This window comes from Platalea leucorodia (genome assembly GCF_965183815.1).
Source record: "Platalea leucorodia genome assembly, chromosome: 1".
Taxonomy (NCBI): domain Eukaryota; kingdom Metazoa; phylum Chordata; class Aves; order Pelecaniformes; family Threskiornithidae; genus Platalea; species Platalea leucorodia.
This window is the reverse complement of record NC_138823.1, coordinates 88,080,327-88,094,486: the sequence shown is the minus strand read 5'-3', so window position 1 is coordinate 88,094,486 and position 14,160 is coordinate 88,080,327. Positions and strand designations below refer to the sequence as shown.

Genomic DNA, 14,160 nt, shown 5'->3' with positions numbered 1-14,160 from the left:
TTTTAGGAGATAAATCATCAGAAAAATGGATTTATCAAGGTCAATATTTTTTTTTTTCTGCTACTTTTGTTCCCTGAGTTAGATCATATGAGGTCAGGTGCCAGAGCTGGTGCTAGGGAAGTGACAGGAGCATGCGAAGTATAGCAGGTAAAAACAGGAGAGACTGTTTCATCCAGCAGTAGCTAACTTCAGCTAAAAAATCACTTGACATAGTAATTATTCTTCAACTACAAAATCCTCATACATTCTAAACAGGACTTCTTACTTCCTTTCTCATCTTTTTTTTGGGGGGGAAGTTTGGTTTCTTATTAAGACACCACAAGTTTGAGGCAGCACAATGGGAAAACCAGAACCATCTATTCACCCTCTGTGAGTAACCACTCACTGTTGGTGCTGGAAGAAATTGGGGTTTTGTAGAATTGCTGTCAGCAAGTAAAGTTAGTTAGCACTTGCTGTAAACACAGGAAGGTATAAATAATTTCCATATTTCTGTACTGTGGGAACTGACCTGCTGTCAACTCATTGTTAGAAGTTTGTCACCTCCTCTGAGCTCCCATAAACCTCCACCTGCTGACCCTTCAGGACATGCTGGTCTAAACTATTTCGCGTTGGAAGAAATAAGATGACAGCAGTTTAAATGCAGCAATTAGTAAGCAGGACGGATGACTTTTAAAGCACTATATGGGGCTTTAGGTTTTGTAAACTGGTTGGCCTAAACTTTGGAGATGCAGTTTTAAGGTGACTACAAACTCATTGAATCTTTGTACGTCTCAATTTCCCATCAATTAGTGGAAGACTAGAACAGCTCTACTCCATATATATGTTAAAATGTGTTCAACTACTGCAGCAATGGATACCACAGAGACCTTGGAGTGACAGTTGTCTTGCCAAGTGGAATTTTCAGGCCTGGGCTGTGTTAAATGTGGCTCCCCTTTACATGTCTCTGAAATGACTTGGTGAAAAACTGCTTGCCTGGTTACTTTATTGCAACAAATTTACTATTTCCTATTATCTGTGTACATTGAAAACAAAACAAAATAAAACAAAAAAACCCAGAGGTCTGGACCTCTCTAGATTAGAGCTTGAAATTAGTATTAAAAGCACCTGCATCATACTTATACTAAAAATTATTTGATGTATCCATTTTCCTTCCTTTTATTTCAGTAGAGTTTCAACTATAACACTATAATCTCCGAATAAAAGCATAATGGGTCTGAATTCTTTACATCAGCACTTTTGCTTACACTGCACTGCAGTACAATGGGATACGTTCTGCACAGATAGAGATGCTGTCCTTCAGATAGGATGTTAAACCAAGGTCCTTTCATCGTTCATGGCTTCACATCTAAAAAGTAAAAATCGCATTGACATTCTGAAAATATTAAGGAACAGCCATGTTGCTTCAGCCAGTATATATACCTCTTGATAGGAACATACACCCTTTATACATCCTTTGATAACTATGTGTTACAATTCACAGCCATGTGCAACCTGTTTTTAGACACAGAGTAAATACTGAGTTCCCATGCATGATACCAGTTTACAGGCACCTAATTTATTCCCTTACGAGCTCTTGCAGCTACCACCCACCAAATAATTTTGCTTCTTTTAAGACGGGCTACAGTATAACAGGTGCAGTGTGCCCCTTCTCATGTTATGTGACCATATTGGAGCCTGTGGCAATTGAACTGCTGGTACTAACGAGCAGAATAGCTGGGACTAATTAACATTACTAATATTAGGAACACCTGCACCTTTATCAGAAGGAACATCTCAAATAGATGCATACATGCGTTATATCCTTTATTAAAACTAAAACATGGTAGACATTAAAATAAGCACGCTAATAGTGAAGAGGAGGTAATCTGTTATCTAAGGGCAGATCTTGCTCTTAAAGTGCTAACGTTAATGTATCTATTTATATCATGCTAATGCACAGGGTTCTTCCCTGACACCACATAGTTAAGTTATTTGTGTAGCTTTAGGTGTCTGAAAAAAATCCTTTTCTTCATTTAAATTGTTTTTGAGAACAGAATTTCTCAAATGTTGGATCTGTAGTAGGCTGGGAAGACTGGTCACACGGATCTAAGTCAGGAACTGTAATTAACTAGATACAAGTTACATCTGTTTGAGAATTGGTTATATGTAGCCATAAAAGGAATTTACAAATTATATTGAGAAATATTATTTCATTTTTTTTTTTTATTCTCTTAAATCAAAGAACATCTGGGATGCTTACTTAGCCTAATCTTCTGAACACAGAAGCTTTTCAGTTGTTTTTAAATACAAAGTCATTCAGCTTTCTGAATGCCTGAATATACATTTTAGTTGCTAACTTTATGCAGCTGAGTGTAAAATGTCAGGTCTATTTTTTAAAACCATGCTAACACATGCATGCATCTATTTTGAAAGTAAAACACAAAGGCAAGGTGGGTTTTGCTTTGTTTTGTTTTGTTTTGTTTTTCCTCCACCGGATTTCTCTATAACTTCTAAGTATTTCCAAAATGTATAAATAAAATACAATGGATCATATTTGGATGTAAGATAAAACACAGGTTTTTCTTCTAATATAATATAAATTAAAGTAACTGTCACACACAGTAGAATGTACATAAAGATGCTTTGACATAATTTTCAGTCTTCCAAAGAGGTAATAGCTTCATCAAACAGATCAATATGTCACAAAACAAAGGTCCAGACTCGTACATCTTTATTTATCCTGTGTACCTCATTTCATGAGCTATCCCACTCCACACCTAACCCCTGAGGGTTAGGTTTTAGTAGAGCTACTTAGAAATGAAAACTTTATCTCATGTGAATCTGAATGATTAGGACTACTTCTATTACAAATGCTTAAATGCAGCATACCATCAGCCTAAGAGCTGCAAGCGCAGGAAAGGAATATTACTCCCCCAAAACAAGCCCAATATTGTCCCTAAAAGAGACCATCAAATGGCTCTCTACTGAGGTGAAAGGGCTATGAATGTCTGCCCATAATGGTTACAGTATTGTTAAATAAGTAAATTTCTCACTTAAAATGTGCCCATGCATATATATATATATATATGTATATATGTATATATAAAAGATATGCATGTTTATATATATTATAGAAATAAAATATGACATTTCTTTCAATTAAATCATGAAAATAGGTATGAGAATTGATAATAAGCTTCTAGCAACATAGAAGATGAATTATAGAAATGGCAGTAACTGCATGCGTGTTTTTCTCTGTTCAATTAACAATTCAGCTTGAATTCTATCACACGTCACCATTTTTCCTTCTTGCCAATCATATAGCGATGTCAGAAATTTTCTGTGTCATAGACAGCCTTCACATAGTCAAGAAAATAAAGGTAAGAAAAGGCTTATCCTGGACTATCTTGTCTAACTCCTGCTTATTTGAAAACTACTCTATGTTATTCCCACTGATACTCATCTTTTACTAAGTACATGGAACAAGATAGCTTACAGCATTTCTCATGGCAATCACTGTTTTTTCTTAATATCTAGCAAAATGAACATCTGCAAGTTTTCACAATGACAGCAATCCTGATGTTCACATTTACGTTATCTGCTATCTAACCAGATGCCTCAAATGACTTTCCAGAATAGCTCTTTCCTACAACCTCATAGATATGTGACACTTTGAAATTAAGATCAAGCATGATTAAGATCTGTGCAAGTATCAATTTTATTCCTTATGAAAGTTGTTCATATCTTCATATTTAAAACACATATTGCTCACACCTAATTGGTATTTTAAAAAACAAAACAAAAAAACCTAACTTGCTGTCCACTGAAGTATGTACACATGTGTGAATATCCTGCATTTAACAGAATAATAATAGTCAATAAACTCCAAATTCTCATCAAAGCTTCCTGTCAGAAAGCCAGCTGAATAACAGTTACTTCACTCTGCTCCAAGGCAAATGATAAATAGCCTGTGATAAGTAAGGCTATGTACACAGTATATTGGAGACATAAACAAAAAATCGAAAGGTTTATTTCCTCATAAAGTCAAAATATGTGACAGTTGTGAAAAAAACACCTAAATAATAACCACCTCCCTAGTGCACTGAGGTGGTTTAAAGAGAGGACAAGAAAAAAAAGTATTATATTTCATGGTCCAGAAGACTAATACTTACTGAGCTCATGAATAAGATTTTAAAAGATACCTTGGCTATCAGGAACATGTGTCTACCTGATGAAGATAAACAAATTATTTAAGAGCATATGTCCAACTAATTTTCACTGAGACTTAGACACCCTAGTGTCTAAACCTTTGGAAATTAGCTCAGGCATTTCTAATAGTATTTCTCAAACAATCAATTTGGAATCAATACCTTTAATCTTTTTTAACCAGAAGTTTTCAAATCTATAAGACTTGTCCAAATGAGATCATCCTCATGATGTGCGACATTTACTGTGACTGTAATCTTGCAATCGATAGCCAATGTACTTGTGACCAATTTGCAAAATAGTGAAAACTCAACAGTAGCAGAACACTTCTGCATGTGAATCATTTGACAGATTATACTCAAGACATTTGAACAATTTTGAAGATAAGTGAAATGTCTAGAAATAGTAACACAAAAGTCCCTAGAGTGACCCTACTTAATATTCTAGGGGAGTTGTCTACATGTACACACACACACACACACGCATAAACTTACATCTATATTTACTTATATATACCCATGCAAGCTCTAGAAGTGTTTTGCTTTTGTCTAAAAATAGTACTCTAACTAATATAATTTTTAAAAAGCCCATGACTAAGATAACCCTGGAATTTGTTTCATTTTCTCTACTTTAGACTCCCTTTCTCTTCAAAATTCCAGGTCTTTATTGTCATTTCCACAGACAACATTTGCAGTATCTAAACATGACAGAAGCAAGAGGCTTTCATGAATCACATATTATAAAATAATGTAAATTTGAGTTTACATATAATATCTTCATTTAATGCATTTTCATAGAAATTACTATTTTCCAGAGCTGTAATAATGTTTAAAGAGACAGACTTTATCACCACCCAAACAGGAGTTCCCACAGAGGATGAAAATGCCCCCAAATAAAACAAATATGAGGCCAGCCTGTTGTCTTAATAATAATGTACTACATTCTCATGGTCATAATAGAGATTCACATATGGTTTCAAATTGTACCAGTTTCCAGAGCTGGCAAAAGGCAGAAACTCTGTAAAGATTTCTATTTACTTGTATTACAGAAGAATTCTGAAGATGCAAATGAGAGTGAGGTTCCCAGTCATAGACAGAAATCCATAGTAAAGAGACTCTCCAAAATCTAGTAAAGAGATAAAAAAAGCCGAGCTCAGAAGAAGAGAGCTAATGAAAAACAGGTACAAAAAGCTAACTTGTTCCTTCTCAAAAAATTCATAAACCTGTGTTGCATTGTGAAATACAGAACTGTATAGGCATGTACATCAGAAACTCAAAGATTAGTCCTAAAAAGTGGCAATCATTGAAAACTCTTTCTTTTAAGCTTGCTTTTTTGCTCTTAAGTGAAACCTTTAGAAATTATATAGAGGACCCCAGGTAACTTCTGTTGAGAAAAGAAAAGACCAAAGCAGAAAGCTTCTTAAGGGTGTGCTACATGAACAAAGGGCCTTCAGAGTAGTGAAGAAATAACATCCCTATGATTACTTCATAAATTAAAAATTATAAATAGAACTAAAAACTTGGTTGGAACTGTTGGCTAGGAATTGGGATTTTTAATCAATAGATAACTGCATTGCAGCCTTTATGAACTACTACTTTTAGCAGGATCAACAGAGACTAGCTCTTCCCAAGTTTGTCATAAAACCAGCTGAAAGCTGTTTGTCTCTTTTGGAGTATTCCAGAAACTAAGATGGGGCAAAGGCCCAAGATCGCCAGTTCTCATCTTTAAAAGGCAAATAAGCCTTCAAGGATTCTTAAGTGGTAGAGTTCCTGTGACTGACCTGCCATGGATGGCAGCTGTCAGTCCATAAAGCTGGCTTATTTCCACATACTCCGTAAAAGCATTGTGGTCAGAGAAAGAGTAACTAAGGTAATTAACTGCCATATTATGGCGTTACTTGTTGCTCCTTGAACATATTGGTTTCATTAGCAGATAATTCTATTTGGAACAACCTTACCATATGCATAGCAGCTTCAGGCCCAGAAATGTGCTACCTGTGAATTTCATCATTATTTTGAATAGAAATTTTGAGGATAATTTTGTGATTCATTCTTTTCATTTTTGGTTTTAATTTCTGTTTGAACATAGACTGCAGATACTTGTTCTGCTTAAAAGAAATGTGTTTTCTAATTGTAAGTATGTACAGCATGTTAAACAAAACGAAAAAAATTCTAAGCTGCAGTTCATTTATTATGGATGGCAGATCACTTTATACTGTACCGCTTTAGTCACTAGGAAATCCAATGTAAAAGCTAGTCAACATTAACATTTGAAAGAGTCTGACTACTCTTTCGTCTCTTATCACTGCCATTTGATGGCACCAGTATTGCTGTTTCAGAAGTTACTTGCTTTATGGTGAGAAGGGGAAAAAGAAGCTTCCCAAAAGAATAAACATACACAGGGTTGTTCACCCACCAATACTTCCAACTACTTCTCATTCTTTTTACTATTTCCTACTTGTTATTGCATCCATAATGCTTTTCAAATTCTCATGCAGGGCACCTGATGCACTTCACAGTTACAATTACTGCCACAGGAAAACTAAAGTTACTGTATCAAGGTATTGAACAGCGGGAGGGCAAGGGCTAGAGGCTTTGTTCAGCTTTAGCCATTTTTTTCCAGTTCAATTTCAGACATTATGTTTCAATGGTGTATGTATTGTACTCACTGGCAAAAGGCTCTACCCCACACAGCATTTCAGGCAGACTAAAGACAGAATAGTTTAGTCACATTGCATCTTTCTTTGTGATGAGACAATCATTAGCACGTACTTCTTTAATGCAAGTTCTGATAACACAATCTAAAATGTGACTTCATTTTGTCATAGAAAAGGAAGCATTGAACAAAACCCCAAAACATCAAAACACAACACACAGAAGAAATTATGAGAATTATTTCCCAATTATATTTATAAAATACAAGGGACTGTTTCCAAAGTAAAACTGCATAAAAATAGCATCTCATATTTCTGGAATGGGTGGTAAGGTCCATCTATTTTTACTGGTATGGAGTGAAATGGAGAAAAAAAAGTAGTTCTGAAGGAAGATGTAAGGCTATACCACGCAGCATAGCTTGGTTTTCATGCATCTCTCATAAATTACTTTTAGTCACATTAGCAGGGATTACAGTGACTGTTTATGTACACCACAGTGGTGCAAACTTTGTGATTCCTGGATGGGAGATCAATGGGCCGAAAAAACAAAGGTACAGTACCCATCTACAGGAGCTAGCACATCAGCTGACTACTTGATCAGCCATTATGTGAGACTACATACACAAAAATAATAGACAGCATGTTTTCAAGTGAAATTAAGTTTTACCTCATACCTATACAGCGGACTATTAAAAATCATCAACTTGGTAAAATGTAATTTATGAAGAGCAGCCCTGTGGAGAGGGATCTGGGAGTTCTGGTCAATGGCAAGTTGGAACATGAGCCACCAGTGTGCCCTGGCAGCCAGGAGGGCCAACCATGTCCTGGGGTGCATCAAGCACTGTATTGCTAGCTGGTCAAGGGAGGTGATTGTCCCACTCTACTCTGCGCTGGTGCGGCCTCATCTTGAGTACTGTGTGCGGTTTTGGGCACCACAGTACAAAAAGGATACAAAGCTACTGGAGAGTGTCCAGAGGAGAGCCAGGAAGATGGTGAAGGGTTTAGAAGGGAAGCCGTATGAGGAGCAGCTGAAGTCACTTGGTCTGTTCAGCCTGGAGAAGAGGAGACTGACGGGAGACCTCATCACGGTCTACAGCTTCCTCACAAGGGGAAGAGGAGGGGCAGGCACTGATCTCTTCTCCCTGGTGACCAATGATAGGACCCGAGGGAATGGCAGGAAGATATGCCAGGGGAGGCTTAGGTTGGACATTAGGAAAAGGTTCTTCACCCAGAGGGTGGTGGAGCATTGGAACAGGCTCCCCCAGGAGGTAGTCATGGTGCCAAGCCTGACAATATTCAAGAAGCATTTGGACAATGCCCTCAGACACATGATGTGAATTTTGGAGTTGTCCTATGCAGGGACAGGAGTTGGACTCGATGATCCTCATGGGTCCCTTCCAACTCAGGACATTCTATGATTGCATCTCCTGTTTTATGCCACCGTTTTGCCTCCTCTTTTTTTCTTTTTTATACATTTCTGCTTAATATATATTGCTGAACTACATTCTACGTTCCTTCTTAATTTTCCAGTGTCATGTTATTGCTCCTTTGAGTCTGGTTCCTCAGGTTCCTTATTTGTTCTAAGTTGGCTTTATTTGTTTGTCTCAGTCATGCCCATTTATTCTGCTTCTAGCTTGGATGATTTATCTATTTACCTGTTGACACTTGCTCCTTTTCTGCTTTTACTCTTCCTTTTCCTTTGCTCTTAGAAATCTTTCATGTTACCAAACTTCTGGCCTTTTCTGCATCAAAGAAAAAGTGGTCTAGTAAAATTTCCACTAAATTGTGGTCATGTACAAAAAAGCAAAGTTCACTTTGCAGTTTCCTATTCCTTCAGCTTTCTAGGTAGAGTTGTCTTCCAGTCAAAACATAAGAGTTGTACCTCAACCTTATTGAGCCCTGCCCGTTGTATAGAAAGCAGTCTGAAGTGATGTGATCCAAGTGATGCAGTAATGAGGTCCTTGGTGGTGAATTCTGTGTGTTCCTAAACTTTTTAGGCTTGGGTAGTGCTATATGAGTGCTCCTATTTCTCCAGTTCTTTGCCTAAGCACAGAGTCCTATCCAGAGAGAACAACCTGCTTTCAAAAACAAAAGTAGTTTAATAACTCTCAATATTTCTGTACCTCACTTAAAATGTCACTCATGTCTTCAGCAGGGGCATCTCCATAGTATGTCTGCATGAAAATAATTTTTGGAGCCATGCTGTCCGAGCAAACTATCTGTCCACTTATCTTCTTTAGGTGTTTAGCCAAACAAAATTCTTAATTTTGCCTCCAGAGGTTTTCCAGAGCTCTCCCAAATCTTTTCAGCTTGTAAAAGTAATCCACTTCTAAAATCTTCCCTCCATGAATAAACTTGATGAACAGCAGATTGTCATTGTGCTTGAAAACAGGAAGCAAGCACAAGAGCTTCTCTTTTAGGGAGACAAAGTCCTTCCTGCCTCTCCACTTACCCAGCTGGTCTTCTATTTCTGAAAATGAAACAGCCTTTATGCTTTGAGTGGAGCTTTCTCTTAAACAGAGCTAGATACACACACACATAAGTTATCTGTAAAAATCAGAATTTTTCAATAATTGCCAATTTTGACAGAAGTTAACTTTGAGAAAATATGGAGAGGAAGCTGTCTGGTAATGTAAAAAACATCCTGTTTCAGCATTTTCAGATTTTTTTATTTCCAAATTACTTTTTGAAAATTTTATATTAGAAGGCCAAAGTCTAAACCAAACATCATCTTTTTTCTTAAAATCAAAAGTTTTAATTGATCTGAAATCCTACTTGTATAAAAAATGTCATAATCAAACTCAAAATGTGTTCTGAAGTTACAGAATTCCCTTTGGAAAAGAAACGTCATGGTTCTGAGTGATATTTAAATTACTATCTGTTATTTTTTGATCCAGCGTTCATTGTGGAATCTTGAAATATACTATGCTAACAACATAACCTGCTCATTTTCTTCACCCAAGCTGGAGATTACTGTTCAAAACTAAGGTTACATTAAAAAGTTATCAGTAAAAATAGCATTTCCAAATAGACACAGATATATTCTTCTGACTGGCAGAAGCTGTTTTTCATGTCAACCAAAGAAGCCAAGAAGGAACAAGAGTTGCATGCTGAAGACTATGACTTACATGAAAAGGTAGCAAAATTTGTGCCTATCTCATCTAGTGGAAGACCTCTTTTGCACTACAGCAATCTTCTGCAGGCTATTTACTTCAGCTTTGCAATGCACCATCACACTAGGAGACTTAATTATACGAGAGGGACTCTTTCAAAGACTGAATACCACAAAAAAATAGAAAGTATTTTAAACATAATTCAGAAAAGCATTCCCATTTCAAATGCTTTTTCAAATTTATGTCTCACTCTTCATGAGTTCTGGAAATCTGTGTCAGTGGAACTCAATTCTAACAATGAGTTATACTGTCCTAAATATGGAGTGATGCCCTCTCTAATTCAGTTTTCCTTTTTGGACTCTACATTCTTGCATGCACATACATGCATGCATGCATACATACACACACACAAACACATGCACACAGATTTAGTTTAGATTTGTCTTCTCTCAGGTTATCTTCACTATTATCCTTCCACATTTTTCCACCCTTACATTAAGACCCCATCATCACAGATGTGTTGTTGAAGTGCTTAAGCTTCCAGACTCAAATGTATATCTAAGCAAAGAAGAAAAGGAGAAAAAAAAAAAAAAAAAAAAAAAAAAAATCTGATGCTATAGCACTCATAAAGCTTTGCAAATTCAACACATTCAGCAAACTGCTATTCTTTGCTCATTGTATGCAGACATAGAGAGAATCATTGAGAGACAAAGCCAACAAAACAATCTGCAAGCTGTGTGAAAGAAATACTGAGAATTCATCAAAACAAAACAAATAAGGAAAAAAATAAAGAAAAAAAAAAAAGGAAAAGAAAATAAGGCATACCTCTTGAGAACTCTGAGATTTAGTTCCCATCCTGAGATAGAATAGGCTTGCTGGGCAGGATTGGATTGAAGTTCACTTTGTTTTGCAGAAAAGTGTTGTTATTACTCCTTAGACTGCTATTGTAGTCATTCTCACATTTTCTCTGTCATCTTTCACATCAGTTTGCTTGTGTGGTGTGTTTGACGTTGGTTGGCTGCCAGAGGCCCATCCAGCTGCTCTCTCACTCCTCCTCCTCAACAGCACAGGGGGAGAAAATAAGATGGAAAAGCTCATGGATTGAAATAAAGACAGGGAGATCACCTACCAATTACCATCAGGGCAAAACAGTCTCCACTTGGGAAAATTAATTTGATTTATTGCCCATTAAAAATAGAGTTGGATGGTGAGAAACAAAGTCAAAAACTAAAACATCTTCCTCCCATCCCGAGTTCTTCCCAGGCTCTACTTCAGTCCTTCATTCCTGTTCATGTTGGCAGCTGTGGAAGTATCTCAGAAAGCTTCTAATTTCTAACCTAGCATCTTGATTCATATTTTAAATCGTGCTGACTTCTGCTGACAAATGTGGGCAAAAGGCTGCTTGTGAGGTAATCTAGACTGTAAATAAACAAATTAATAAATACATCCACATTCTGTGGTTACCATTCAGGTGGGGGTGAGGTTAGGGCATAGTTGTCTTTAATTAAAAAGATCCAAACTCTTTTTGCCTCATTACCAATTACTTTGTAATTAATGCTGAGTTCTTTTATTTCACTGCCTTTTCTGGTTTAATTTCAGACCCCAAAATCTAAGAGAAGTTTCTTTCCTCATAAAAAAAAGCTGCACAAGCATTGTCTATCATCCATGAGGATCCTCCTTTATGACACAGCAGACTGTTGGCAGAGAAGAGAGTGAACTGCATGCTGACAATACATTTTCTGAGGATATACTTTTGTTAATAATTTTTCACAATTGTACTATTAGTTTACTAGGAAGTAGCAGCTATTATAACACTATTTTTTCATTCCAAAAGAGGCTTCAGCATTCTTTTTTTCATCCAAAGAGTATGCTGGGAAAAGAAAGTTAATGTGCATTCAGTTGTTATGACCATACTTAAACTTCTGTGTCAATCCCAAGATAGTGCCTAGATCAGGAGGCCACAGCAATAACTTTTCCTGAAAAAGATATTTTGGGCTTTTGGCGGGGATGGTGGGATGGACATATACATTTCCCCTGATTCATAACTTCTAGATGCTACAGTGGCACACAGCATAAGCATATGATTCCACTGATGACTTTTACATTTTTTATAGGCTAGCAAGTGATACTGACTCTCCTTTCCCTGTTAGTTTTGAGGAGGCATGCGATTTAACTTATATGCTTTTTTGAAAGCATATAGGACCCATGGAACTTTACATTTCTCAAAAAAACTCTTTTCATTGTTTGCCCAGATGAGCAGTTCTGTGGGACACTGTTAGCGATAAAATTGTCCTTAAATATTCACTTCTTCAGGATTATCTTTACAGCCTAGCTTGGCACACAGATGACCTCTAACTGTTTAACCAGGCAAAAAGTAATCTAGATTGCTGATGGCAAAAATCCTCTTCAGAGTTTGATGAATTGTGACAAAGCATTTTTACAACTTTTTTCTGCTAGTTTGTTGCAGAGAAAGAAGTATTCCTCCCCTCTTGTCATGCTGTTCAGATAACCTGAAATAGTGGGAATTGCTATTACTATTATGTAGATAAAACTTTATGTGTAAAGCAGTATTACATACTATGAGAAAACACATGCATCTAACATGACCTAATAATAACATGTGCCCTCATAAATCTGTTTTGATTACTCTGGATTTCTACTTTCCCCAATCCCTTGTATACACTGAAGAGCGACAGTAGAGATGATTCGCTTCAATTCCATTAGTCACAGGTAATTAAGCATCTTCTAAATTTATAGTCAAGACAGATATTTGACTGCAAGTTTTTTGAGTGAACTTCAATGTAGAGAGGCTGAGGGTGAAGAAAAAAAAAGAATAGGAAATTATATCATTTAAGTGGACAGTGCTCACTAGACATTTTTCTTCTAAGGAAAGCGAGCTACATAAAAAATATCCAGCCAAAAATAGGGTAAAGAACTTCTTCTCAGTCAGCCTTCTGCCCTTGGCAAGGAGTTAAGGACGTTTACACTTCTAGCTATTGAACTGCCCTCATTTATCCAGACATTGGTCAGCTCTAGATTGTGTTAGCAAAATGTATCCTGACATCTTGAAAATTGCTTAGAAATAAAAGCTTGTGAAGAACAGTTTTGTATTTTTATATATCTTATAAAAAAGTCTTTACAGAAGCTTTCATTTGCTTCTAATCCATAAACTACATCAAAAGTATTGGCTCACAGTGCTCTTAATCCCATATAGCCTATATTCTCCTCATTGTGATCACAAGACATGGGTAAGCCATTTTGATGCAAAATAAGTGAATGCTGAACAAATGTACTTATCACTTAATGGCAATTATTTGCCAAATAGGTGGATAATTTTGATCAAAAGAGAAAAAAAGCCAGAATTTCTTATTGCAAAACCAAGCTAATTTCTTAAAAGCATCTTAAAAATTAGTTAGGATGCGACCAAATTTTTTATTCAGTCTGACTTCAGATATTTGGAGGTTGTCATCTAAGCAGAAAATGAGTATGGGGAAATTTGCTTTAGGTTAATTTACTGATTAAGCCAAATTTAAGAATCATAATGGTACTTTTCACACAGCAGCTACCTACCTTTTAAGTCAACAGTTTCAACTGCCGTCATGTTATTACCAGAGAACAATCTTCAAACCTGTTTGATCACCAAAAAACCTAATGTTGTGTTGGGTTTCAAAGACGTGTCAATCCCTGTGCATTTATTCATGTCTAATTGAAGCATGAAACTTAAGCGTTAATGATTTTAGTTTTAGTCACGAGGACAATGAGACTTTATTTTACTGTTTGCTTGGGTAGGATAACACTGGATTTGTCCACTGGATGCTGTTCGATTTTTTACTGAATTCAATATTGAAACCACTGTGTGTGGTTTACAACAAGTAGGTGCTTTCTTAAAATCTACTGATTCCTTGTTTGGTACCCATTTAGGTACATCTGTTATTCAAGTGACAGCCACAGATGCTGATGATGCCAACTATGGAAACAGTGCCAAAGTGGTGTACAGCATCCTCCAAGGACAACCATATTTCTCAGTGGATCCAGAAACAGGTTAGCAATTCATTTAGTCTCACTTTTTGCAATGACAAAGACAGGATGGAGGGATCAAGACACTTTTCACTTGCATTTAAATATTGGAACATGTGTATGGCATCATAAGGCTTGACACGAAGCTGATACACTTTTTCTAAATGGAAACTGGAATCACAATGAAAGTAT

General features: G+C 36.5%; 1 protein-coding gene across 1 annotated transcript in view; it reads left to right on the top strand.

Annotated features, from left to right (window-relative positions):
• The window catches only part of CDH9 (cadherin 9), a gene marked incomplete at both ends in the record, with an annotated part of 71,971 nt that overhangs the window by 33,765 nt on the left and 24,046 nt on the right, over window positions 1–14,160 (top strand). Inside the window, one exon of the mRNA XM_082310073.1 lies at window positions 13,873–13,992. Coding sequence (XP_082166199.1) covers window positions 13,873–13,992 — 120 coding nt within the window. The remainder of the gene's footprint in view (window positions 1–13,872; window positions 13,993–14,160) is intronic.